Source organism: Coffea eugenioides, chromosome 6 (assembly GCF_003713205.1).
Source record: "Coffea eugenioides isolate CCC68of chromosome 6, Ceug_1.0, whole genome shotgun sequence".
Lineage (NCBI taxonomy): Eukaryota > Viridiplantae > Streptophyta > Magnoliopsida > Gentianales > Rubiaceae > Coffea > Coffea eugenioides.
Genome location: NC_040040.1, coordinates 36,728,026 through 36,754,583, shown reverse-complemented (window position 1 = coordinate 36,754,583; position 26,558 = coordinate 36,728,026). Strand labels below are relative to the sequence as shown.

The following is a 26,558-nucleotide window of genomic DNA, read 5'->3' as shown; positions in this document are numbered from 1 at the left end:
TCGTAAGCACTTCCCAGAAACAAAGCAGCCAAGTGCAAGTCGGGTAGAGTACTTCTAGGTGTCCAAAATTCTGCTACATTCTTGTCCGTTTGTGCAAGTTGTCCAGCCACAAACTTGTGGGTTAAAAGTGCCTTTGAGTCTCTTTCCAGAATATATTCGTGTCTAAGAGGTCCCAAAGGAAAGTCAAATCAGTCTCGGTGTCACATTTAATCTTCCTAGTTTCCTAATTTGAGTCCTAAGTTTCCAAATCTCGAGTTTAATTGTTCGACCAAGTCAAGTCAAATTTTTCCAGCCTATTTTAAGTCCTTTTTAAGCCAACCAAAGTCAGCTATTATCCTCCAAATTTCAACCAATTAAACGTTACATTCTTGGTGTAACTTGGAGAGAAGTTTGATTGATACTCATTGAGGAATTCTACTTCTTCAAGAGGGATAATCCGGTGATTTGAGAGGAGTTGGTGAGAGCATTAGAGTGACTTATACACTTGAGGGATACACGAGCATGAAAGAAAACACGCAAGGGAGGGAGGAGAGGCATTTACTACTAATGTTTGTTAAGTTTTGCAGGATTTGACATGGCTCACGAAAACGACCTTACCCTTGCCCAATTAGTATTAAAAATGGATGCTATGTGGACGGAAATGCGAAGAAGATTCGATCGCAAACTCGAGTCCATGCAAGAGCAAATCGAACAACCGGAATCATCAAGGAAATCCTCTAAGAAAACTAGAGGAAAACTCCCCTTGAATGAACTAAGTGACTCCAATTCGGTGGGTGAGTTTGAGGATGAAGAGCAAGGGCCGAGGGAAGAGGTACATCGATCCAAACATGGGGATGATCAACTCAAGGGAATAAAGCTGAAAATTCCAACATTCGAAGGTAAATCGGATCCCAAAGCATACCTGGATTAGGAAAGGAAGATTGAGTTGATTTTCGATTGTAACCACTACACGGAGCCCCAAAAGGTGAAGTTGGCAGCCATAGAGTTCACGGACTACGCAGCTATTTGGTGGGATCAACTTCGCATCAAACAAAGGAGGAATGAGGAGCCAACCATCCGAACTTGGGAGGAGTTAAAAAGGATCATGAGAAATCGCTTCGTACCTGGTTACTACCACAGGGATTTGCACCATAAATTGCAAACCCTCACTCAAGGTAGTATGACAGTCGAAGAGTACTTCAAAGAGATGGAAATGGCAATCATGAGGGCTGATGTTCATGAAGATGAGGAGGCAACTATGGCTCATTTCATAAGGGGATTAAGGGCCGAAATTGCAGATGTTGTGGAGCTTCAACACTACCTTGACATGGGGGAACTATTGGACAAAGCTATCAGGGTAGAAAGGAGACTCAAAGAGAAGGGGTGAAACCCGTCAAAACTCCAACTTCCAAACCGAAAATTGGAGAAACTTGACCATGAAGAGTGAGATCAGCCAACCAAGTGGAGTGTCAAGTGGTTGCCCAAAATTCATCAAAACCAAGCTGTCAAGTGGTTGCACAAAATTCATCAAAACCAAGTGGAGTGTCGAGAGGAGCTTTGAAGCCGAACGCTCCATTTTCCAAGCCGACTCCAAGGGAAGGATTTAAGGCCAATCAAGAAGTCTCTAAGCCAAGAAATCGTGACACTAAATGTTTTAAGTGTCAAGGGTTTGGACACATTGCTTCCCAATGTCCAAACCAACGGGCCATGCTTATGTTGCTCAATGGAGAAGTGCTAACGGATGGAGAGGAAATGCCACCTTTGGTTGAGGATGACGGAGAAGAGATAGAAGAGAAGCAGCCCACAATAGAACGCGTTGGCCTAGTAGCTCGCTGAGCTCTAGCTACTCAAATTACCATGGAGGATCTACAACTCGAAAATATATTCTACACGCGTTGTCACATCAAGGACAAGGTTTGCAGCTTGGTGGTAGACCCTGGAAGCTGTACCAATGTAGCAAGTCCACACATGGTGGAGAAATTAAACTTAACTACTACTAACCACCCCAAGCCCTACAAGCTGCAGTGGCTCAACAATAGCGGAGAGGTATACGTACTTAAATAAGTCTTAGTATCTTTTCGCATTGGTAGATACACTGATGAGGTTTTATGCAATGTTGTGCCTATGCAAGCTGCTCATATCATCTTAGGCCGGCCCTGGCAATTCGATAAGAAAGTTAGTTGGGATGGATACACTAACAAATATTCATATTTCCATTGTCATAAAAAGATTGTGCTTGTGCCTCTTACACCTCAACAAGTGCATGAGAATCAAGCTACTCTTCAAAGGGAGTTTGAGTTAGAACTTGAGAAATAGAAAAGGCAAGAAAGTGAGGGAAGGGAAAAAATCGAGAGAATGGAGAGAAAGGGGAGTTAGGCTGAGATAAAATTGAAGGGAAAAGGGGGAAGGAAGCTCGGCCAAAGAGGGGAAAAGGGAGAAAAAACAAGTATTGCTAGCGAAAGCCAAGGACGTGCTAAAGGATTTATTTTCTGACCAGTCTATTCCTTTTGGTTTGTAAAGAAGTACATGTGACTAACACACTTGATGTTTCCTTGCCTAGTTCTATTGTTAACCTTTTGCAGGAATATCAAGATGTCTTCCCGGAGGATGTGCCTAGTGGGTTACCTCCATTGAGGGGAATTGAGCACCAAATTGATCTCATTCCTGGGGCAACCTGATGTGTGCACGAATGGTGATGGTGATGAACAAGTGCGAGTTCCATTAGGCCCAGTTACACGTGCACGGGCCAAGCGCTTCAAAGAGTCTCTTCAAGCCCTTGTTAGGAATGTTCAAGACCAACAAGGGGTCCATACGAACATTCAAGGCTTGGACGGGGTTAAACAAGTTGCTACACATTGATCCAAGCCCATGAGGAGCCAAGTGCGGACCACGCATGTGACTAATAGGAGTGGGCCGAACCCTTGCACCATTAGTCATTTAACTTGCAAGTCAGGTTGATCATTATCGAGTCATTAGTTGTTAGTTAGCATTGTTAGTCGTGTTTTAATTTCATTAGTTATTGGAGTTGAATAATCGGTCCACACTTGTTCAAAGAGTGGACCGAATTTCTCTTTCTAGTTAAGTAGATGGACTGCCAATCCTTGACCATAGAGGATTAGGCTCCTAGGTTTCTAGCCTATAAAAAGGCGCCTTTTGTACAAGCAAAGGGTTAGACACTTTTAATAATAAAATTTCAGTTTGTTCTCTTACAATTTCGAGAATACATTCTTCCTTGCAAGGCAAGGGTTATTTGAGCAATCTCGCGTGCCGTTCTTGGTTGTTCATCCGGCCTATCTACTTGAGTAACCACCTCAATTGGAGTCGCCGTTCTACTGCCTCCTACCAAGTTGAGTCGTCCCTCTTGGTTCTAGGTTCCGCAATCCAAGCGAGTTGATTAACCGTCTAGGTCCTTGGGCAATCGTGCTACGAGTCTCGGAACAAGTTGACCGAGGAGCGTATCAGTTGGTATCAGAGCTGGTTGAGGTATCAATTCGTTATATCCACTTCCTTGTTCTTGTTTAGTTCGTTCTACGGTTCCTTGTTTTTCGCTGCCGTGTTGTTTGTTGTGTCGTGCAATGTTCCGTCCTTTGCATTGAATTTCTGTCCGAACTTACTTGTTGTTTATTCCATTGTTGAAATCTGTCCGAAGTTCATGATCACTTGTTGCGTTGTTGAAGTCTGCCCATAAGTGTTCAAATCTGTCTGAAGTTGTTTCGTTATTGGCGTTTTCAATTTCTGTCCGAAATTGTGTCAATTGTTGCATCAAATTTCTGCCCGTGTTTGTACCTTGTCGTAGCTTTCAATTTCTATCCGAACTTGCGTCCGTGGGTTTGTGTTGTTGCTTGGTAAAAACAAAAGTTTGTCCGTAGTTGTCAAATCTGTCCAAACGAAGTGGAGTCGTAAGTCCCATTGTTGTCGTGTCTTGCTGTCCAAAATCTGTCCAATCTTGTTCTTGGTTTTCTGTCCAATCTGTCCAAAATCTGTCCAACGTGTTTGCTTGGTTTTCAAATCTGGATTTTGGTGAAACTTGTTGGTAATTTGTGAATCTTGAGAGAACCTACAAGAATCTTGAGTTTCTTGAATTTTTTGAACACACTCTTGAAATTCTTGAAGTTCTTGATAACTTCCTTGAAAGTTCTTGAAGGAGCTTGAAGTTCTTGAAGGTGTCTTGTGAAATTGAATTGACCGAAAGCAAATTTGGAAAATAATCCAATCGGTCAAAGCTTTGTGTTGTGTTTGTTCGTTACAAGTCAAAAAAAAAAAAAGAAGAAAAGAAAAACAGAAACGAAAGAAAAGAAGAATCGGTTGGCAAGAAAACAAAACAAGAGAAAGAAAGAAAGCAACCGAATTTTTTTTGGGAGTTGGAACCAAATCTAATTTGTGCAATCCTTCTTGGAGTAGAATTTGGAAGTTCCTAAAAGTTGTTACAAGAAGAAAAAGTTTTCCAAAAGGTTTCCAAAAACTAACTTGTTTCCAAATTCAATTAGGAAACTCTCCTATTTTCACTTGAATAAGTCCTCTCAATTTAGGAAACTAGGGTTTTGTTCATTTCCCTTTCACATTAGCGCCACTTTTCCAAATCTGTCCGCCTTTAGGAAGCTTCCAAACCACACTCCACCGTGTCCAAATTGTTTCCAAAATTATGTCTTGTTCTTGGTTACTCTTGTGGGAAGTTTGGTGAACAATTTGAGGACCTTGTGCGGCGTTTCTCAAACTACTCAAACCGGCAAAGTAAGAATTGTGGTAAGATCATTAGAGTGAATTGGAGTGAAAACACGAGCGCGAGTGACACACTTAGGGAGTGAAGTGAGGTTCTATTTATATTACTTTCTTGGTCACTAACACTTTGCAGGGCAAACGAAAGACATGGAGCAAGCTAACCCAACCGCCGACTACACTTTGATGTTCAATGCTATGAAATCTGAACTCAAGCAGATTAGTGAGCAACAAATGGAGGAAATGCACAACCGTTTTGATGAACTCTCCAAGAGCTTCACAAGGGGCTCTCAATCTAGATCTCACAATCGACATCCAAATGGTACCAAAGGGCCAAACTATGAGGATTACTCGGCAAGTGAGGAAGAAGAAAAAATCGAGAGGCCTAAAAGGGACACTACTAAGGACGTGCTTAAGGGACTAAAAATCCAAGTACCTACTTTCCAAGGAAAAAGTGACCTTAAGGCTTACTTGGAATAGGAAGGCCGGATTGAGATGGTCTTCGATTGCTATGACTATAGCGAGGAACAAAAGGTGAAGGTTGCCACTGTTGAGTTCACCGACTATGCACTCATTTCGTGGGATCATGTACAGACTGGACGGAGGAGAAATGGTGAACCGCAAGTCCGAACTTGGCGTGAACTCAAGGCCATGATGCGCAAGAGGTTTGTTCCAAGCTACTACAACCGCGATCTCCATTCAAAACTACAAACTCTCACTCAAGGCAACATGAGTGTTGAGGACTATTACAAGGAGATCGAGATGGCCATGATGAGGGCTAATATCTAGGAAGATAGTGAGGCCACAATGGCAAGGTTTCTTAGAGGTTTAAACTCTAACCTTCAAGAAGCCTTGGAACTACAACACTACTTGGACATGAGCGACCTACTTGAATTAGCCATCAAGGCCGAAAGGGGAAAGAAATTGAGGAGAGGTGGCCGACCATATCCCTCCTCAAATCCGAATGTCTGGAAGGGAAGTCAGTCGAGAAGAGCATCACATGAAGCTGGACATTTGGCTACACCACCCACTTTTAGCCGAACACAAGGTAACTTCCCTAATCGAAATTCCAATTCTACCCCTAACAAGTTTGTTGATGCATCCAGGTCCACTTCAAAGCCTGCTCAAGAGACTCATAAGCCTCAGAGTAGGGACATTACGTGCTTCAAGTGCCAAGGATTCGGACATATCCAATCTCAATGTCCGAATCAAAGGATCATGCTCATCACTCACACTGGAGAAGTCATATCTGATGACGACGATTGTGAGGAGATGCCGACCTTGACCAAGGATGACTGTTTGGAGAATGACTCGGCCGAGGAAGAGTGTTCACCCACTCAAGGTGAAATTGGTTGCTTGGTGGCACGACGAGTGTTAATCGCGCGAGTCAAAGAATATGAGCAATTGCAACGAGAGAACTTGTTTTACACTCGATGTAAAGTAAGTGACAAAGTATGCAGTCTCATCATTGATAGTGGAAGTTGCACCAATGTCGCCAGTTTGTTAATGGTGGAAAGCTTGGGACTTCCTACGACTAGACATCCACACCCGTACTGACTACAATGGCTAAGTGAAGAGGGAGAAGTGCGTGTCTACAACAGGTACGTCTTCTTTTCTCGATTGGCAATTATATTGATGAAGTTGTGTGCGATGTTGTCCCTATGCATGCTACTCATGTCATTTTAGGAAGACCTTGGCAATTTGATAAGCTTGTTACCTTTGATGGTAGGTCTAATAAGTACACTCTATTGCACAATGGTAAACGCATGGTCCTAACATCCCTCACACCTGCACAAGTATATGAGCACCAACTTAAATTGCAACGAGAATGTGACTTGGACCGTCAAAAGAGGAAACAAAAACGGCCGAACTTGGAAATTGCTCCACTTCAAAAAGTGAGCATTCGGCCAAGGGCAAGGTCGTTACCCTTAGTGTCACAAATGATCAAGCTCTAACAAGTTCGAACACTAGGAAGCAAAACATGATAATTAAGGCTAAGGATGTTAGGAAATGTGTGAATTCTGATCAGCCTGTATTGCTCATGATATGCAAACATGTGCTTTTGAATGTTGATGTGCTCGATAAGGCTTTGCCTTCCAGTGTAGTTGCTTTGTTGTAGGAATTCGAGGACGTGTTCCCTGATGAGGTCCTTGATGGATTACCACCCATCTGAGAGATCGAGCACCAAATAGACCTGATTCCTGGAGCATCATTACCCAACAAACCCGCCTACCGAATGGGACCCGAGGAAACTAAGGAGCTCCAAAGGCAAGTTGATGGCCTATTAGGTAAGGGTTGGGTTAAAGAAAGTTTGAGTCCTTGTGTTGTGCCTGTTATACTTGTTCCAAAAAAGGATGGTACTTGGCGTACGTGCACTGATTGTCGAGCTGTTAATGCTGTAACTGTTAAATACTGTCATCCCATTCCTAGATTAGATGATATGCTTGATGAACTCGATGGTGCTGTTATTTTCACTAAAATTGATTTAAGAAGTGGCTATCATCAAATTAGGATGAAAGAGGGAGATGAGTGGAAAACAGCTTTTAAAACAAACATGGTCTTTATGAGTGGTTAGTCATGCCCTTTGGGTTGACAAATGCACCCAGTACTTTCATGAGATTGATGAACCATGTTTTAAGGCAATTCATAGGGAAATTTGTCATTGTTTACTTTGATGATATTTTGATCTATAGTCGCAACATGCATGAACACATGGAGCACCTAAGATTGGTACTTGATACACTTCGACAGGCGCGCCTCTATGCGAACCTTAAGAAGTGCACCTTTTGTACTAATGAGCTTGTGTTTCTAGGCTATACTGTTAGCTCACAGGGCATCAAAGTAGACGAAACAAAGATTGAAGCCATCAAACCATGGCCGACTCTAAAAACAGTCGAGGATATGCGAAGCTTCCACGGCTTCGCTGGCTTCTACCAGCGTTTTGTCAAAGACTTCAGCACCCTTGCAGCACCATTGACCGCGGTGATGAAGAAAAACGACAAGTTCCATTGGGGAGAAGCACAAGAAAATTCGTTCCTTGCTTTAAAGGACAAACCCACACACGCACCTATTTTAGCATTACCTAACTTTAATAAGACTTTCAAAATTGAATGTGATGCTTCTGGTATAGGAATTGGAGCTGTGTTGATGAAAGACAAAAGGCCTTGTGCGTTCTTTAGTGAGAAGTTGGGAGGTGCGGCACTAAATTACCCCACATATGACAAGGAGCTGTACGCACTTGTGAGAGCCTTGGAGACATGGCAACACTACCTCCGTCCAAGGGAATTCGTGATACACATGGACCACGAATCTTTGAAATTCCTCAAGAGGCAGCCGAAATTGAGCAAAAGGCATGCCAAGTGAGTAAGTTTCATTGACACCTTCTCTTATGTCATTAAGTATAAGACCGGTAAAACGAATGTTGTAGCTGATGCACTATCTCGTAGACATTCTTTACTAGTTTTTCTTGATGCAAAGTTGCTTAGCTTTGAGATGTTAAAGGAACTCTATGAACATTATATTGACTTTGGTGAAGTGTTTAAATCATGCACTAAGAACCCCCATGGAAAATACTTTTTGCATGAAGGTTTCTTGTTCTATGTTGATAAGCTGTGTGTGCCTAATTCTTCCATTCGTGACTTGTTGGTTTGAGAGGCATGTAGTGGTGGTCTCATGGGACATTTTGGCATTGTTAAGACTTTAGCAATGTTGCAAGAGCACCACACATGCGAAGGGATGTTGAACGCATGGTTGGTAGATGTGCTACTTGCCATAAGGCTAAGTCTAAAACAAACCCATATGGCTTGTATACCCCATTGCCAATTCCAAAATATCCTTGGGTAGACTTATCTATGGACTTTGTTTTGGGACTGCCTAGGTCTCAAAGGGGTAATGACTCCATCTATGTGGTAGTTGATAGATTTTCAAAGATGGCTCATTTTATCCCTTGTCATAAAACTGATGATGCATCTCATATTGCTAACTTATTTTTCAAAGAAATTATGCGTTTACATGGTATGCCTCACACAATTGTTATTGATAGAGATGTAAAATTCTTGAGTTACTTTTGGAAGACTTTGTGGTCTAAACTGGGCACTAAACTCTTATTTTCGACCACTAGTCATCCCCAAAGCGATGGACAAACTAAAGTTGTCAATCGTACACTTGGGACTTTGTTAAGGGCTTTGATTAAGAAAAATCTTAAGTCTTGGGAAGAGTGTTTGCCACATGTTGAATTGCTTATAATAGAACTGTCCACAGTGCAACACACTACTCACCATTTGAGGTTGTTTATGGATTTAATCCACTAACCCCCCTTGACTTGGCACCCTTACCTTCCTCTGAGCATACAAGCTTAGATGGGAAAAAAAAAAGCTGAATTTGTGCATAGGTTACATGAAGCTGTTCGAGCCAATATTGAGAAGCGTACTCAGCAATACATTCAGCAAGCTAACAAGCATCGTCGCAAGATGATTTTTGAACCTGGAGATTAGGTTTGGCTACACTTAAGGAGAGAACGATTCCCTAAGCAACGCCAAAGCAAGTTGTCCCCAAGGGGCGATGGACCTTTTCGAGTGCTTCAACGTGTCAATGACAATGCCTACAAGTTGGAGCTACTTGGAGAATACAATGTTAGTTCGACTTTCAATGTCGCGGATTTGAGTCCGTTCCTTGAAGAAGATGATCCAGATTTGAGGACAAATCCTTCTCAAGTGCAGGGGACTAATGTGTCCACGAATGGTGATGGTGATGAACAAGTGCGAGTTCCATTGGGCCCAGTTACACGTGCACGGGTCAAGCGCTTCAAAGAGTCTCTTCAAACCCTTGTTAGGGTTGTTCAAAACCAACAAGGGGTCCATAGGAACATTGAAGGCTTGGACGGGGTTAAACAAGTTGTCTACACGTTGATCCAAGCCCATGAGTAGCCAAATGCGAACCACGCATGTGACTAATAGGAGTGGGCCGAACCCTTGCACCATTAGTCGTTTAACTTGCAAGTCAGGTTGATCATTATCGAGTGATTAGTTGTTAGTTAGCATTGTTAGTCATGTTTTAATTTCATTAGTTATTGGAGTTGAATAATCGGCCCACACTTGTTCAAAGAGTGGACCGAATTTCCCTTTCTAGTTAAGTAGATGGACCACCAATCCTTGACCACAAAGGATTAGGCTCCTAGGTTTCTAGCCTATAAAAAGGCGCCTTTTGTACAAGCAAAGGGTTAGACACTTTTGATAATAAAATTTCAGTTTGTGGAGAATACAATGTTAGTTCGACTTTCAATGTCGCGGATTTGAGTCCGTTCCTTGAAGAAGATGATCCAGATTTGAGGACAAATCCTTCTCAAGTGCAGGGGACTGATGTGTGCACGAATGGTGATGGTGATGAACAAGTGCGAGTTCCATTGGGCCCAGTTACACGTGCACGGGCCAAGCGCTTCAAAGAGTCTCTTCAAACCCTTGTTAGGGTTGTTCAAAACCAACAAGGGGTCCATAGGAACATTGAAGGCTTGGACGGGGTTAAACAAGTTGTCTACACGTTGATCCAAGCCCATGAGTAGCCAAATGCGAACCACGCATGTGACTAATAGGAGTGGGCCGAACCCTTGCACCATTAGTCGTTTAACTTGCAAGTCGGGTTGATCATTATCGAGTGATTAGTTGTTAGTTAGCATTGTTAGTCATGTTTTAATTTCATTAGTTATTGGAGTTGAATAATCGGCCCACACTTGTTCAAAGAGTGGACCGAATTTCCCTTTCTAGTTAAGTAGATGGACCACCAATCCTTGACCACAAAGGATTAGGCTCCTAGGTTTCTAGCCTATAAAAAGGCGCCTTTTGTACAAGCAAAGGGTTAGACACTTTTGATAATAAAATTTCAGTTTGTTCTCTTACAATTTCGAGAGTACATTCTTCCTTGCAAGGCAAGGGTTATTTGAGCAATCTCGTGTGCCGTCCTTGGTTGTTCATCCGGCCTATCTACTTGAGTAACCACCTCAATTGGAGTCGTCGTTCTACCGCCTCCTACCAAATTGAGTCGTCCCTCTTGGTTCTAGGTTCCGCAATCCAAGCGAGTTGATTAACCGTCTAGGTCCTTGGGCAATCGTGCTACGAGTCTCGGAACAAGTTGACCGAGGAGCATATCACAACCTTGCCTAACAGACCACCTTATAGAAGCAACCCTGAGGAGACTAAAGAGATGGAACGTCAAGTAGGTGAGCTTCTAGACAAAGGGTGGGTACGTGAAAGCTTGAGCCCATGCACCGTTCCCGTTCTACTTGTGCCCAAGAAGGATGGAACTTGGAGGATGTGCACCGATTGTTGCGCCATAAACGCTATAACGGTAAAGCATCACCATCCTTTTCCTAGACTAGATGACATGCTGGATGAGCTACATGGAGCTATAATTTTTACTAAAATTGATCTAAAAAGTGGCTACCATCAAATAAGAATGAAAAAAGGGGATGCATGGAAGACTTCCTTTAAAACTACGCATGGTTTATATGAATGGTTGGTTATGCCGTTTGGGTTAACTAATGCACCAGCACCTTTTAGGCAAGTTTGTGATAGTCCTTCAACAAACACAGTTCATACACCTATCGGGAAGTTATCCATCACACTTTGGGATCTCTATCGACTTGGTGGTCTTTCCCTTGAAGGGACTTTCTTTGACAAAGTTGTCCCATCAGTTAAGGAGCTTCTCAATATTGATAAAAAAGGAAAACCATTTCTTCCTAAGAGTTGCAGGCATTTCTTCTCGGCATATTATCATCTTTGGACGGATGATCAAGGAGTGCAAATTAAGGACTGGATCCACGTTTGGTTTAAAGGAGAGATGAGATACCAAGCTCCTCCAGATAGGGCAAATAGAAGAAAGACAACATCAAAACCCAAGCTGACGCACAATCCTCCGAGAGCGTGAGATCCTATCACCTCATAGATACAAAAGATTATGATATTCCTTTTGATACCTTGAATATTCAAGAATCATTGAGGAAAAAGGCTTATATTGTTGTGTCCGTTACATGTTGGATCTGCAAATTTCTCTTGCCAAACAAGAAAGTCGACTGCATTCCCCCAAGTGTCTTCAAGATAGCATGCTTAATGGCCACCAAAAAGAAGTTTTGCCTTGCAATTCCATTATTTGCAGGTATATATCATGGGTTGAGGGAGATCGTTCACGCCCCTAATCTAGAAGAATCTGAAGCTATTTCCCCCATCCATTATCTCTATGCTTGGATTGGCCAATACTTTGATGTGTATTATGAAAACATTCAAGTAAGAGGCCACTATGCTCGCATGACAAGATTTAGTGGTGAGAAAATAGCAATATTTTATGGTAGATCAGATGCCGAGGAGAGGCCTAAAGAAGTAAACTGATTGACACTCTTGAGACTTTGTTGGACTAAGAAGGAAGAGATGGTATTGATTGACAATGGATCCTTATCATCAAGACTTGTAAACTACTTCATTAGTCAGCGATCTTGTTATTTGAGAGCTACAATTTCTTCATTGTTGAGAGCTACAATTCTTACAGATTTAGTAGGCAATTTGGCTTTTGTCAAGACATACTGAACAACTTGAAGGAGATCACTCATACTTATACTCTAGGAGAGGCTATTTAACTATGAAATTCCTCAGTTCGCACGCAAATACAATCCAGAATTATTATACCTATACAAAGGAAGCACTCTTTGATCACAAAGGACTATGATGCTTGGTAGTCATCACGATCGAACAATGTCTCTCCAAATGCTTTTAAGCTCACCGTCAAAATTCCCCAGAAAAATAGAAAACCATCATCACCAAAGAAGTGTAAGGCTATCCCTATTGACGAACCAATGCATGAAGGCAATACTGAAGCAAAGAAAATAAGCAAGGCATTAATGAAGACGACTGGAATGGATATTGCTACCAATTCTTCAAGTATCAACAAAAAGAAAGGAAAATACATTGACGCCCACTTAAAAAGTATAGTCTTGATGGATGGTTCTTCTAAGGACTATCAACAAGAGATAGCAAAAGAAATAAGGTAGACAACTTTAATAGAGAAGATGTGCAAGAGGTTTTAAGCAACTTTTGGGAAAGAGGATGATGAAACTAAAGTATTAGACAATCAAGAGTTTGTAAAAGTAACTAATAAGAGGGAAACTCAAGCCAAGTCTTCAGAGTCAATTGGAGAAGAAATCCACTCATCAGCAAGTGGGAGCAGTAGTCAAGATCACCATTGGAATAGATCAAAGATACAGTAGTCAATCCTTGCAGTATAAGGGTTGAAGTAAGTGAAACTTGCCTTCGAACCTTTCTCTTTCTTGACTTTGATCACATCTTCAACAAAACTCTTTTAGTTGTTCTATCGGAATTGTTCCTTTATCGGTGACGTATACTTCTTTTATTTTATCTTTGCCTTGGGACGAGGAAGTCTCACGTGCTTGTCCATGAAATTCATGCAACTTCCTTTAGTAGCTCAATCTTTTTGGTTTGAGCGCATCTTGGTCTTTGATGTGCTTCATCATCGTTTCCATCATCTTGGACATGTTCATGACTTGCTCTTCCAAACTTGCTATATTTGTCATCATTGCAGGCATTGTGGAGAAAGTATAAAATGTTGCAGAATCTTCAACAAGGAGTTTTGATTCAGCAATTTCATGAGAAGATATTGATCTAGTACTTGATAGGTCATCTTCATGCTTAGAAAGTTTGGATCTAGATCCAAACTCAAGCATGGCAAGGGTCTTCTCGATTGAGGCAAGAACATCCATGGACCCAGTGTCGGAGAAGAGATCATTGGTGATGTTGAACCAAAGACGGAAGTTGATGCAGATGGAACTTCCATACTATTTTGGGTGGAAACTCTTATCATGCTTCTTGTCACAGGTCTAACAGCAAGAGAGTATTTGTAGCATCATCATATGCAGCCTTATTAGCGAATTTGGTAATAGTAGCCTTAGAGCGAGTAGTCATGGATTTGTTGTTTTTCAGAACCATTGATTGATATAGGCGGTTGGATATGCAAAGAGAAGAGATGGAAGGCAGAGATGGTCCTACCAGGCATGCAAGAAATTTGTATGCGATAAAATTCAAGTCTGCAATAAAATTACAATACATGAAAAATATATGACAAATATGAATTACATGCATTTTAAGAAAATATGCGAGTTACAATTTTCGAAATTTTCTCTAATTTGTAAAGAGTTTCCTTTGATTCTTCTCCGTAAACATTAATCCGAGGAGATTTGAAGAACTTGATGGAGTTGAATACTTGAAGATTCAAGTCTTGATATTTGAAAAACTTGAAGACCTTGAAGATGCAGAACCTTCACAGCCTTGGAGTTTCAAGAAAATATGGGAGCATGAGATATGTGATTTGTGAGTTTTAGTGGAAAGACTCCTTATTTATAGCTGTAGAATAGGGTGGAATTTGAAACCACGCATGCCACTTTGCTTGTCTTCAAAACATGAAATCATATCAGAATTATACCACTTTAAATATTATATCTTCATTTGATATTTATTAATAAAGAGATAATATTAATAAATATTTCCTTGATTGATTAGGCTTGTAAGGGCATATGATATGACACAATTTAATTGGACGAACCATTGCAATATATAAGACATATACATTGATTAAATAACTCTAAATATTATCTCTTTAATAAAGAAATAATTATTTAGATATTTATCCATAATTTTGCCAAGTCATAGAGACATATGACATGGCATAATTTGATTGGCAAAGACATTTCAACAATTTTAATTGGTCGAAACACCTCAACTTGACATGTAAAGAGACATGATTAGCTGTCGAATAGCCAAATTTCCAAGTGTGCATGATATGTGGCAATATTCAATTGGATAAAAAATAAATCATAAACATGATTTATAGACCAATGATAATTTTTAAAATTAATTAAAATTCCATTGTTCACACATATTTTCAACAAATCTTTTGATCCTATGGAACCGCAACTCATCCACACGTGAGCATTAGATAATAGCATCAAGGCATCAATTAAGTTGCGAAGTTGAGTTAGAAAAAAAAATTCTATATGTACTTCTAAATATATAAGCACTTATTCGAACAATGAAAAAAAATTGATGGAGGGCCAACTTTTATGGTTATGCAAAGAATTAGGTGTCATCAAATTTTTACAACCATAAATTTTGAAGAAAAGAAAACTTAGTTCCGCCCCCTTTTCTTATTTTTTTTAATATCTACTATGTAATTATAAGGACATTTTGGAGATCTTAAAATGAATTTATAACAAAATTAATCAATTTCTCTCAATTAATTAAGAGTGTGGGAGATTTTTTATGTTATCTAACAAACAAGAGAGGATATAGCTGTTATTCATAAATCAAGAGAGAAGGTCTCTGATTTTTGTAAAAACTAAAAGGATGTTACTATAATTTACCTTAAATTTATACTTTTTCTACTTTTTGTAGTGCAAGTCGATCGATGACATGTATTTCTTTATACTTTGAATAATAATATAACAATTCAAGTTGACAGGGAACGTGAAATCTCACATAATTGCGAAGGCAGCCCAAGTGGATCAATAAAGTTAATTCTTTATGCTTTTCCAAATCACATTTGTGTCTAAAATTTGTCACTGAAATTACTGTCTCGCATAATACTGAGGTAAGGTTAATGGAACAATGGGCAGAGGTACTCTAGTGCAATGTGAAGAAAGGTGCATGCTAACTGCCATTGACAATATCGTATCCCCAGACGTGTGATGCAATATTTCAGAAAGCATTCCATCAACATTTGGAAATGTTGCTGGACAAAGAATCTCTATTTTCCTTGCCGCTTAGCAGTTCAGATCAGGGAATCTACTCCGATGGAGAAAATAACACAGAGAAGTGAAAACAAAATGGGATTTGTTAAACAAGAAGAAGACATCTTAGATTTACACTCAGCAATACATGGTGAAAATGCCAAAACTGCTCGAAGAAGAAAATATCATACTTCAAGAATTCGAAACAAGCCTGATTCTTGAAAAAATCAATCATCTCAATCAAGCACAATAAACCAAACCCAAGTCACAATTCCTCAGAAATTAAGAACAACCCACTATAATACCAGTCCCAAGAATAAACTCAAACCCAACTTCGAGAAGCACTCCCTTTCTCCTTCTCAGTTATTGAATCATGCTCTCATTCTTTATCAGAATCGCTTGAACTTGAATCAGAGCTAGAGCTAGATCTAGTGCTTGACTTGTGAGATTTTTCCCCTTGATTACTAGCAAGATCAGTACTCAAACTTTCAGGACTTTCAACATTATTTAGATCCAGCTTTTCATCAGCACCATTGCTTTCCTCTTGTACACCCAATTCATTTGTATTTGACTGCAGATATCTTGAGGTGCCTGCTTCATTCTGTTCAAATAATGCTGATGACTCCAGCACCTTATCTTGTTGATGTTCTGAGGCTTGTCTCAGATCCAAGCTTGGATCCTTTAGAGATCCAGTTCCTGAAATATACAACTCTGAATCTTTTCGTTCCAAATATTTAATTTCTGCCTCATGCAAACCATCACTAATTGAATCAGGCAGCATCTCTCTCTCTACGCCAATTTTGTTGGATTGCCTAAGATCCAAATCAGCATCTTCTAATTGACTTGGTGGAAAATCCATCTTATGCTCAGAAGGGCTTGACCCTTCATGCAGTCCATGGTCCCAGGAGCCAAACGGAGTGGTATCTTCAAAGGTGAGCTCAGCACCTAGATGCATTCGTGCTTCAAGCACATGCATCCCGGAACTGCTTGCTTCATTGGCTTCACTTTGAGGGGGAATCTCAGTACTTCCAAGCATGACCACCTTTTCTGCTGACATCAATTCAGATATCTTCAAGCTGGACTCAACATCTTGTATTGATTGTGCTTCAATCACTGGCATATCAAGCATGACCTCTTCTGCATTTTGTTTCGTGCAGGGATTTGCAAGCCCAATTTGATTTTGTCTTGGCAACATCTCTTGTTCTGTTGATCTGGAATCTATGTGAATCTGAACTCCCTCAACTGAACTCCCACTAGATAAGTTAGCAAGCTCAGTTGTGTTTGTCACAGACGTTTGAGGTTCTGAGATACATTTAATCTCCTCTACATATTGAGCAACATCATCCTCCTCGGATGGCCATGCATTCATCACAGGTGGTATAGAGATACTTTCATGCATTTTAATAGAGTCACCATCAAGTGGGCTAGTGCTACGTATAGTATCATCCGAGATAGAAAAACCCTCTTCAACAGAACCCACATGCTTTTCAAATTCATTTGAGGTTGTGAGCAGTTCTTTTATGCTAAAATCACCAACTGCATCTAATTCTGATAATAATACTTCATCAATTTCCTTTATCTCATCTGCATCATTTTCAATATCTTCCACATTAACTTGAGAAATAGTTGCCTCTGCTGCAAAATTTATGTCCTCCAAAGCCTGAAGCCGGTCATCATTTCCAAAATTATGAACACTGTTGCTCTCAATATCCGAATAAGCTTCAGCTGCTCTGCTTTCATAAGTCTCGGACAGAATGGAAATGGATACAGGGCTAGTTGGAGAGTTGATCTTAGTTGAAGCTTCCTGCACAAGCTCATGGGGACTTGTGATGTTCGAGTTGTCTCGAGAGCTTAATTCTTCAATTATCTCCTCAGCGATAACTGCACTCTCCTGAGTTTTGTTAGAAAAATTAGAGAAGCTATGAGTTGCACAAATCATGATGAAGTTAGAAGTATATTTCATATTCCACTCTCATATCCGCTAGAAGTACATTTTATGGAACTGATTTTACTAACACAAAGAAAAAGGACTGAGTATTGCACAAAACTGCATTCCAACACTCAAAAAGCATAAAAAATTGCCATTTGAGAACTAAGGCTTCTGTACAAAATAGAATTGCAACCATATTACCAGTCTAAGTTGAATTACTAGAAAACAAATATAACGACTCTTCCATATTTTCAGCACCTTTTCATCCTTTGGATTTATGGAGAACAAATTCGTGTTTTACATGATGTGACTGCACATTCACTTTATCAATAACTGAGCTGGATCTGGTGACCGAATAATTGAATTTGGAATAGACATCTTTTCCTCCAATAGGAAACAGGTGGCAGGCTCCAAGTTGAGAATATGGATTCATCTGAGTTTCCTCAATATCATTATCTACGACTTTATCATCATCAAGATCTAGAAGTTTGCTGTTGATTCTAGGTCTTGTAATGATCTATTAGCTTCTAGAAGGAGACTTTGATGGAAACTGTACCTAAGTCAGACCAAAGCATCTCAAAAAAAGCTCTTCATCTGTCCTTTTACACTAACCTCCCTATGCAAATCACCATGATCATGAGGACAACCCATTTCAAGTATTCCTGAAGCATTTGTTCCTATTCTGTGTTGAATTCCCCTTTGTACCATCTCAAGTATATCCTCTTTTCTTTTCTTCTTTTTTCCCCCTATTCGGAAATTAATAAAATGGTATTTATTCCTCCAGTTTGTCAGTCAAACCATGAAGGAGCCAATCCATAATTTCAGAAACCCAAAGAAATGTTCTTTATCAAAATAGTAAACTCAAAGGAGCTTATTGTAATTTACTCTTTTACAAGTTTTGCAAACATATGTAACTGTTTCTTTTCCACTTGATTTACAAAACTAGAATACAATTTCATCTCCCCATCCCCATGGAACAATAAAAATGATAGCAATCTCAAGAGTCATATATCAAATTGTTGCATATTCTTTAAACAATGAAAGACCACAATATCATTCAACCAGCTAGTCAAAGGTTTAAGTTACTTGAAATTTATGATAGCACAAAATCCCTCTTACAGGATTTGTTATCTACAACCAAAGTCCCTATTAGTGTTTGTTTACAGAAAAGCCAGTAAGATGAGTTTTTTCCATTCTGGCTATCTTTTTCTTTTTCCTTTCAGTTCTAATTACTTAAAATTTCAAATATACAGTTCCAATGCTTTTCCTAACATTGGTATAGCAACATCTCAGCATATTAAACATGGTAAACTAAATTTTTAATGGACTGGACTCTGAATGACATCTTCCCTGGATGACAATCAGGGAGTCCATACTTTTTTGTTATTTATTTATTTGTTCTCTTGAGATGCTGATAGCAATCGCTCATATGTTAAACTTTGATCTGACCTAAACTTTTTGGTTGCTATCTGATATGATAATATTTAAAAGAATAAAATTTACTTCAAAAGAATACTATGCAGATATAAGTTGCAGTAGAACTTGGGCAGTCCTAAATCATGTATAAGTGCTCATGTTCGCTGGCCAACTCTACTGCATACCTTGACACATAGCCTCTCTATAACTTATCAGCATGTTGGACAAATGAACTTCTTTTCCTCCATTAACAACCAAATGTTCCAATCAGTCGTGTATAGAATTCAGCATTTCCAAAAGGGAAAATGACCTGTTTCATCCCTTACATTTCACAAAAATATTCTTTTCGTCCGTCACTTTTAAAATGAAGCAATTTCATCCCTGACATTTAAAAATTAAAGCTATTACATCCTTAAACCCAATTTTCAATCTGAATCAAACCACCTATCAACCTGATTACAAATTTTGGAGGTATAATTGGTAGATCACTTGGTTAACTCAACTTGAATATAACTCAACTTGAATTCCTACATTGTCATTGTATACACTGATAGTTTTATGTACCTACCATATCGTTTCAATTTAAATTTAAACACATTTATGATACACATTTAGACTCGCAAGCGAATATACTAACGGTGCATGAAAAGATTTACCCAAAAGAAAAACCCGACTATTCCAAAACAAATAATGGCCTTTATGTTATAATATTTATTTTTTTGGTTTGATAAATGTCATGTGAATATGATGAAATTGACCGAGTGACCTATCAATTATATCTCCGAAATTTATTATTGGATTATTGGATGGTTTGATTCAGATTGAAAATTAGGTTCATGGATGTAATAGCTTTAATTTTTAAATGTCAGGGATGAAATTGCTTCATTTTAAAAGTGAGGGACGAAAAGAATATTTTTGTGAAATGTGAGGGATGAAACATGTCATTTTCCCTTTCCAAAACAAGGATTTACTGCAACTATTCTTAAAGCCAACCTGCACAACTTGGTGTAGCAGATATGGCTCCCAACCTTCATAATTTATGGCCTATTAAAGGGTAATGTGCATAAATAAAATGAGATAGGTTAAAGACGACGAAGGAAGCTCATAAGTCATAATGTGGCAAACTAGAAAAGAATGAAGGTCTGAGAACCCACAAGGATATTGACAGTTGAAAGTTAATTAATGTCAGACACATGAAACTCCATTGATGGGTCAGTCAGTAAGGCAAGCAGGCATGTTGTGCATGTCTGCTTAAACGACTTGGAAGAAAAAATGTATAATCAACACGTCATATTTGCTCATAGGACTAGCAAATTAGAGCTACATCTTTACAGCTAGACTATGTAACAATAGAATGCTAAAATCAAGGAAAATGATTTATTTAATGCAGAATTGAACAACTAATGATAATGATAGTAAAAATAATTACCCAAAACAATGACTGAAAAATATTGTTACTTGGGTCAACAACTGTACTACAAAATATAAATCCTTTTTTAGAGAAATGTAGCAACTCTAAAAAGTGACAATTCTTCACAGATAAAGGAAGCATCTATACTATGGACCACAGTACATATGATATAACAAAATCGAGCAACTACACAAATAAAAGGTGTCAGCGTGTTTAGAGATTCAATACTGACTTCTATTACAACCCTCTTAGAAGTTGCCCAAGGCTTGTATGGGCATCTGCTCCTTACCTCCTCTATTTCACAGGACACTGAATCTTATGAATATCTGTCCACATGCCAACAAAACAACTGGTATATTTTCTTTTTCTTTTTGAGTCAAAGGAGATAGTTGTGAAGGGGAAAGGAGCACAGCAAAGACAGTCATCTCAGCGCCCAAATGAATAGAGCTCACAAATTTGATTATCTAAGCATTTTTTTTTAATGCCTCAAAATACCAGCGAGCGGTTACTATTAAGACATATATTGTAATCTAACTTGATTTCAGTGGAAAAAGAGATTCCATCTGAAACTGATGAGAACTCATACTGCTGATCTGAACTTCTGGCAACATATGCCTAATTAATTATTTTATATGCAGCGATAATGTGAATGTTGGGCAATTTAACCATAATGTCCGAATATCCATCAATGAAAAAAGCACTGAAAATAGAGAATAGATTTAAAACCACCAACACAAGGGAAGCAAATACAGAAAGGGGGAGAGGGAGACTAACCTGCCCTTCATGATTAGCCCTGGAATAGGTTTCATCACTAGATTTGTCTAAGAAAACCAACTCTTCACTATATTCAGTTGTAGGCTTCTCTTCTGCAGTAAATTGATCATGTGCAAATATTTGTTTCTCCTTTCCTTCAACATGAACATCATCACCAACTGAATGCTCTGGATGGTATTCTGTAGATTGACCGACAGTGTATGGCATGTTGGCATGCAGAACTGGCTTAACAGCCAGTGAAGGTGTTTCATCTGACTCAACAAACTTTTGATCTTCAGAAGAAGTGGCCATAGACTCCAAAGTTGAATGAACAACATTCTGGACCAAAAGATGAACATCTGCATCAACCAAAGCGAAGCTGTTATCAGCTTGATGCTCACTTCCACGTTGATGTGTAAGATCTCCCTTGACAGCAGTGTCCTGAAATGATTTTGAGTCCCTAGAAGCAAGCTTCACATGTGGTTCAGGTGCTTCAGGAGCACTTGTGCTGTTAGAGACTTCATCAGCTCCTGACAAATCAACTCCGATCATGTGGTTGCCACTTGTATCAGTTGCCATCCAAGTTTCACGTTGATTTTCATCTACTGGAAAAGCAACCGATGCAGACATATCATTATCATCAGAGGCATTCTTGTCCCTCTCCTCCTTACCAGATTCAGATTCTCGTTCAGTAAAAGAAAGAGGTCTCTTAATTGACAGAGTTGGCATTTCCTTTTCCACATGAAAGTCAGATGACATAGAAGATGAAGAACAGTTCTTCCTAACTGCAGGTGGACTTGAATCATAAACTGGCTCCTTCTGTGGAGTATCACGGGCCATATTCAAATCTGACCCTTCTTCTGAAGGCCTTGCAGAAACACCAGCCTCTTCACCAACATCAATGCATCCTTCCACAAGATTAGAAAATCCTCCTACTTCCCTCTCTGAAGAGATCCTTTCACTCACATCTGACAATGAAGATGAGCTTGAAGTACTTTGATATACTTGTTTCACAGCTTCTGCATTTGAACAAGTTTCAGTTTGATCCAATTCCATGCTACTGGAAAAGCTTCCTTCCTCAATTGATAGTGATTCAATTTTGTGATGACTATCAACATGCAGCAAACCAACTTTGACCCCATTCGCTTCCACATCTCTGTGCTCAATTTCGTCCAATTCCAAGGTGTCTGTTTCTTCAGAAGATTGGCTTCCATGTCCAACATGCTCCGAGACATGCTCTATCTTGGAGATATGCTCTTGTTCATGAGAAATATCCTCTTCAGTGGGGCTCTTATATTCTTTCATTGAGATGAGATCTGATTCTTGGGATATATCTTCTTCAGAGAGGTTCTTGTCATCCAGATCTCCAGCTGGGTCCATCAGCACCACCTCAGGAACTGAACTCAGTGCCTCTGCCTGATGAGAAATATTTTCTTCAACCAGGGACTTCTCATCTATGTCCCCAGCTGAAGCCACAGAATCTGTTTCAGGAACAGAACTTGCCTTGGAGTCACTAAGTTCACTGGATTGTCTTTGAAAAGATGAATAGCCTGCTCCATCTGAATCCATCCTTTCCGCGACAAAGTATGGTCTTAACCTGCTGTCTTGTCTCTCTTGCCTGCTTGGGCCAAAGATTGAAGGCCCTACATTAAAACTCTCATGCCTCCGGAAGAGGGGCTCTTTTGGTTGAAATGAGGTGAACTCTTGTTGGAAACTGTCTCCCATAAGATCAGGTTTCTCTTCACTTGAGTCATAAGGCAGATCAAAAGGGTTTCTCCTTGGCAGTAAAATAGATGGGGCAGATCCTGGTATTGGAGGAAGTCCCATATCATCATAGGAATCATAAGCAAGGTCAAAAGGATTGTTTCTTGCAGTTGAAATGGGTGCGACATTGAAAGGAAGATCGGCACTGTCCAAGTCTATCAAGTTCCTTTCGGCCATCATGCTCATGGTCTTCCGTGCTCTTCTTCTTGCTATAAGACTCTCCAAACGCTGGTTCCTTTCAAGCTCAGATGTCCCCAAGTCCATGAGATTCTTTTGATCCTCTTCTGTCCATGTAATAGCAGATTTTGTTTGGCCCTCTCTGTTTCCTTGTACTTCATCCTCATCATCGCCATCATCATTTTCCTCATCAGCAGCTTCCGCATCTTCCTGCTTTTCATCATTATCATCATCTGATTCACTACTGCTGTCACTGGATCTAAGAGAACGTTCTGAAGCAGCATCTGAGACATCATGTGACAATGAAACAGGTTGAGGAGCATCCTCATCTAAAAGGGGGTGGAGCTCATCAAGCATTGGAATTATGTCAGCCATGGAAGCATCAGGAGAGGAACTTTCAGCTCTATCAGACCCAGAATCCAAAGCCTCATCATCTTCTACCTCCTCCTCCTCCTCTTCTTCTTCTCGTTCCTCCCCTTCCTCGACATGTTTCCAAGGTGAGCCAGGAGGAGAATCTAGAGAATCTACATTCACCCTTTCAGAATCAAAGGATTCAGCTGGTGATTTATCATTTTCCAATTCAAGATCCTCATCATCTGTCTTAGCATTGCCATCAACTGGTCTGTCATCATTTATTTCATTTTTCTCCTCAAATCCCTCATCACGTAATTTTCTCCCTTCTTCCGCAACTAGCCTATTCTCAAATTCAATATCCTGACACCTTGCCTTGATGAGTGGAGCTCCATAGTCCACTCCATCACCTCGATGAAGCTCACTAGCCCTGTTTGCAATTGAACTTGCAACACCATTTAGCTGCTCTACCACATCCCCTCTCCTATCTGTGAACTTCTCAACATTGTAGCTCTCATTCTTCTCAACAACAACATCATCCCCAAATACCCCAGTTCTCAAAGATGCAATCTCATGGTTCGTTTTCTCATCTCTTTCGATTTCAGGTATATTCGGCTGCCCAAAACTTAAAAGGGTGCCCAGCAAAACAGCAGTGCAAACAAGAACAGGAGAAGCAGACACCAGTAAAGAAAACACAAAAGGAGATGATCTGTACAGAAATAATAAAAAACACAGCATACCCACAAGGAACGGATGACTGCAAAATGATCTATAACATCTTTTGGTCGTAAAGATCACAATTTTCCTCATTTTAACCACCATCTCCAACATTTCAACAGCCATTTTTCTTTTTTCTCGAAACGCTCCCTTCTTCTTTTATCTTTGATAATCTGCACACAAATACATTTTTACAAACAATCCCCAGTTCCGTAAGATCAAGTCAATTCATATCTCAAACAGAAAACTAAATTATGAAGTACATAAACCAAAAACCAACCTAAAGAATCAGAGAATTAAGTGAGGAAGAACAAAATTGTAGAATCAGATAATATTGCAATCAGTACCCAAAACCCAAACTATGGAAGATAAGATTTGTTTTTCTTTTACAGTGGCAGAAAAAAAAATGAATGAAAAAATTTAATAAAAAAAGAATTGGAAACAATTACTTTACCAGCTTGAAACAGGAGATCAATCCCAGAAAATACAAGAAGAAAATGAAGTGGAAAGTAATGATCTTCTGTGACAACACTCGTATAATGCTGAGCTTTGTGAATGTATGCGAATAATTGTATAAAGTGATCGAAGAAGAGAAAAGGCAATGTGGAAAAGGAAAAGTCCGTTCTTTTCTTTTTGGTTCGGTCAACCTTCCTGTTCTGTTTTTCCAAGGTGAATTAATTTTTTATCTTTTTTGAGATTTTGTTTCGGATCTTGGTTTATATTTGATCGGACAAATAATCGAATCCATTAGATCAAGCCCTTTACAAGTTATGATCTGCAGGAAAGGATTAGATGGATATGATTCCATTAGAAGTGCTTGTGGCTAGCGGTAGCAATAGGGCGGGAGTGGGGCGGGGGACACCTCCCCCAACCCCTGTCTCGTTGCATTTTAATTCCTCCCGCCCCCACCCCGTCCCCCGCCTCCTCCGCGGGGACACCCATGGCCGTGAAGTTAAAAAAAATTTATTATATAATTTTATTATAATTAAATTTGAGCAAATAATCAAGTACTAAAATATCAACACATCACCAAATTATTATTCATTGTAACTTCACAATTGAAACTTATAAAAATAATTAAACAAAGGTTATTTGAATATAATCTAATTTGTTAAAACAAATATAACTAAAATAATCAAGTTTTCACTTTTGATACAAATACAATCACTAAATTATTATTGTGTTTTTTTTTATAAAAAAATGTTATTGTATTAAGTGTAGTTAGGAATTTAACATAAATGTATTAATAAATTTAGTATAAATAATTAATAATTTTTATTAATAGACATGTATAATTAGTAGTATAATTGATAATATCATTATATATATATAATTATATACATATATATTTTCAAACGGGGGGAAAAAATTCCCCCCACCCGCCCCACCGCCACCAACCCCGTCCCAATGACTCCCCGCAAGGGTGCCCGCCCCCATTGCCATCCCTACTTGTGTCTAAATAAGATAATACCCCAAGAAATCTCCTACTAATATATATGTGATATATTTGTATATACCAGATGTTATTTGTTGTCAATATGGCCTTGGGGTTGGACGTGGGTGATCATTACTTTCTCGCGTTTAGGATTTTTATTCTCATCTTTTACTTTAATTTGTCCAATTGTTTAAGTTGGTTGGGATGGCATGGCAGCAACAATGGATCAGACCGGGACATTCACTTTACGGTTAAAATTGACTCAGATTGGCTGCCGAGTGCCGACCAATTTGGCCCGTCTTTTTATTTTTTCTAAACCTTTTTTTTGGGACGGGAAGGGGGGGTGGGGGAGGAGGTTAAAAATGAGGTTGGACTTCAACTAACCACTAACTAGTACTAGAGGTGAAGTCCCCGCTAGTCTCCGGAATGGGGTGTTTGTGTGTTTCAGTTTTGATTAATAATATTAGGAGGCATAAAACGCGCGTTGTGCATTGGAATAAACATAAAACATGCCCCCTTAAGCATATGGATTCATGGAACAAAAATGTTTGTTGGTTAATAATTTGTGTACACGGCTAAGCATAAATATACATGAATAAGTAGAAGGCAAAATCGTTTCACGAAAATAGTATGAATATTTTTTTAGATTTATAGAGAGGTATTGCTGGAATTTAAAGTTAATACTTTTTTAGCTAGAAATTGGTGAATTCTTCTCCTATCTTACTCTATTGCTTGTTTGGCATGAGAATAAAGTTCAGCATTTTTCATGAAGGGTAGAAGTATAGGATGTAATGATTCGAATATATCGTACTTCGTAGGAGAGAAAAAGTACTGCTGAGATATAGAGCCACTTTAGCTGGAACTTGGAAAATTCTTTTTTTATCTCACTCCATTTCTTGTTTAACATGAGAATCAAGTTTACTATTTTTCATGAATTGTAGAATAGAGTGTGACCACATGTATATATTATGCTTCACAGGACAAAAAAGGGAAATACTAAGCTAAATATAAAGACATCTTCATTGTATGCGACAACATTGATCCAATTGTGATATAGTAGCTTGAAAAAAAAACAAGTGATTGGATTCTTAGATTTAGTTGACTATGAGTTAACCGAGCTAAACAGTGA

The 26,558-nt window shown here is 39.2% G+C and overlaps 1 protein-coding gene across 1 annotated transcript; it reads right to left on the bottom strand.

The window, feature by feature from the left end:
* Positions 1-15,561: 15,561 nt before the first annotated feature.
* On the bottom strand, positions 15,562-24,647 carry LOC113775457. The gene is made up of 3 exons (XM_027320346.1): positions 24,449-24,647; positions 21,007-24,167; positions 15,562-17,366 (listed from the first exon to the last, which is right to left on the bottom strand). Exons 2-3 carry the CDS (start codon positions 24,118-24,120, stop codon positions 15,855-15,857), a joined length of 4,626 nt encoding a protein of 1,541 aa, XP_027176147.1. The 5' UTR covers positions 24,121-24,167; positions 24,449-24,647; the 3' UTR covers positions 15,562-15,854.
* Between the last annotated feature and the right edge of the window lie 1,911 nt (positions 24,648-26,558).

Excerpts from the sequence above, each read along its gene's own strand:
- LOC113775457 (XM_027320346.1), bottom strand. The coding sequence starts at position 24,120 with ATGGCTGTTGAAATGTTGGAGATGGTGGTTAAAATGAGGAAAATTGTG. Across the intron at positions 17,367-21,006 it reads GGGCTAATCATGAAGGGCAG|GAGAGTGCAGTTATCGCTGA; the intron begins GTTAGTCTCCCT and ends AACAAAACTCAG.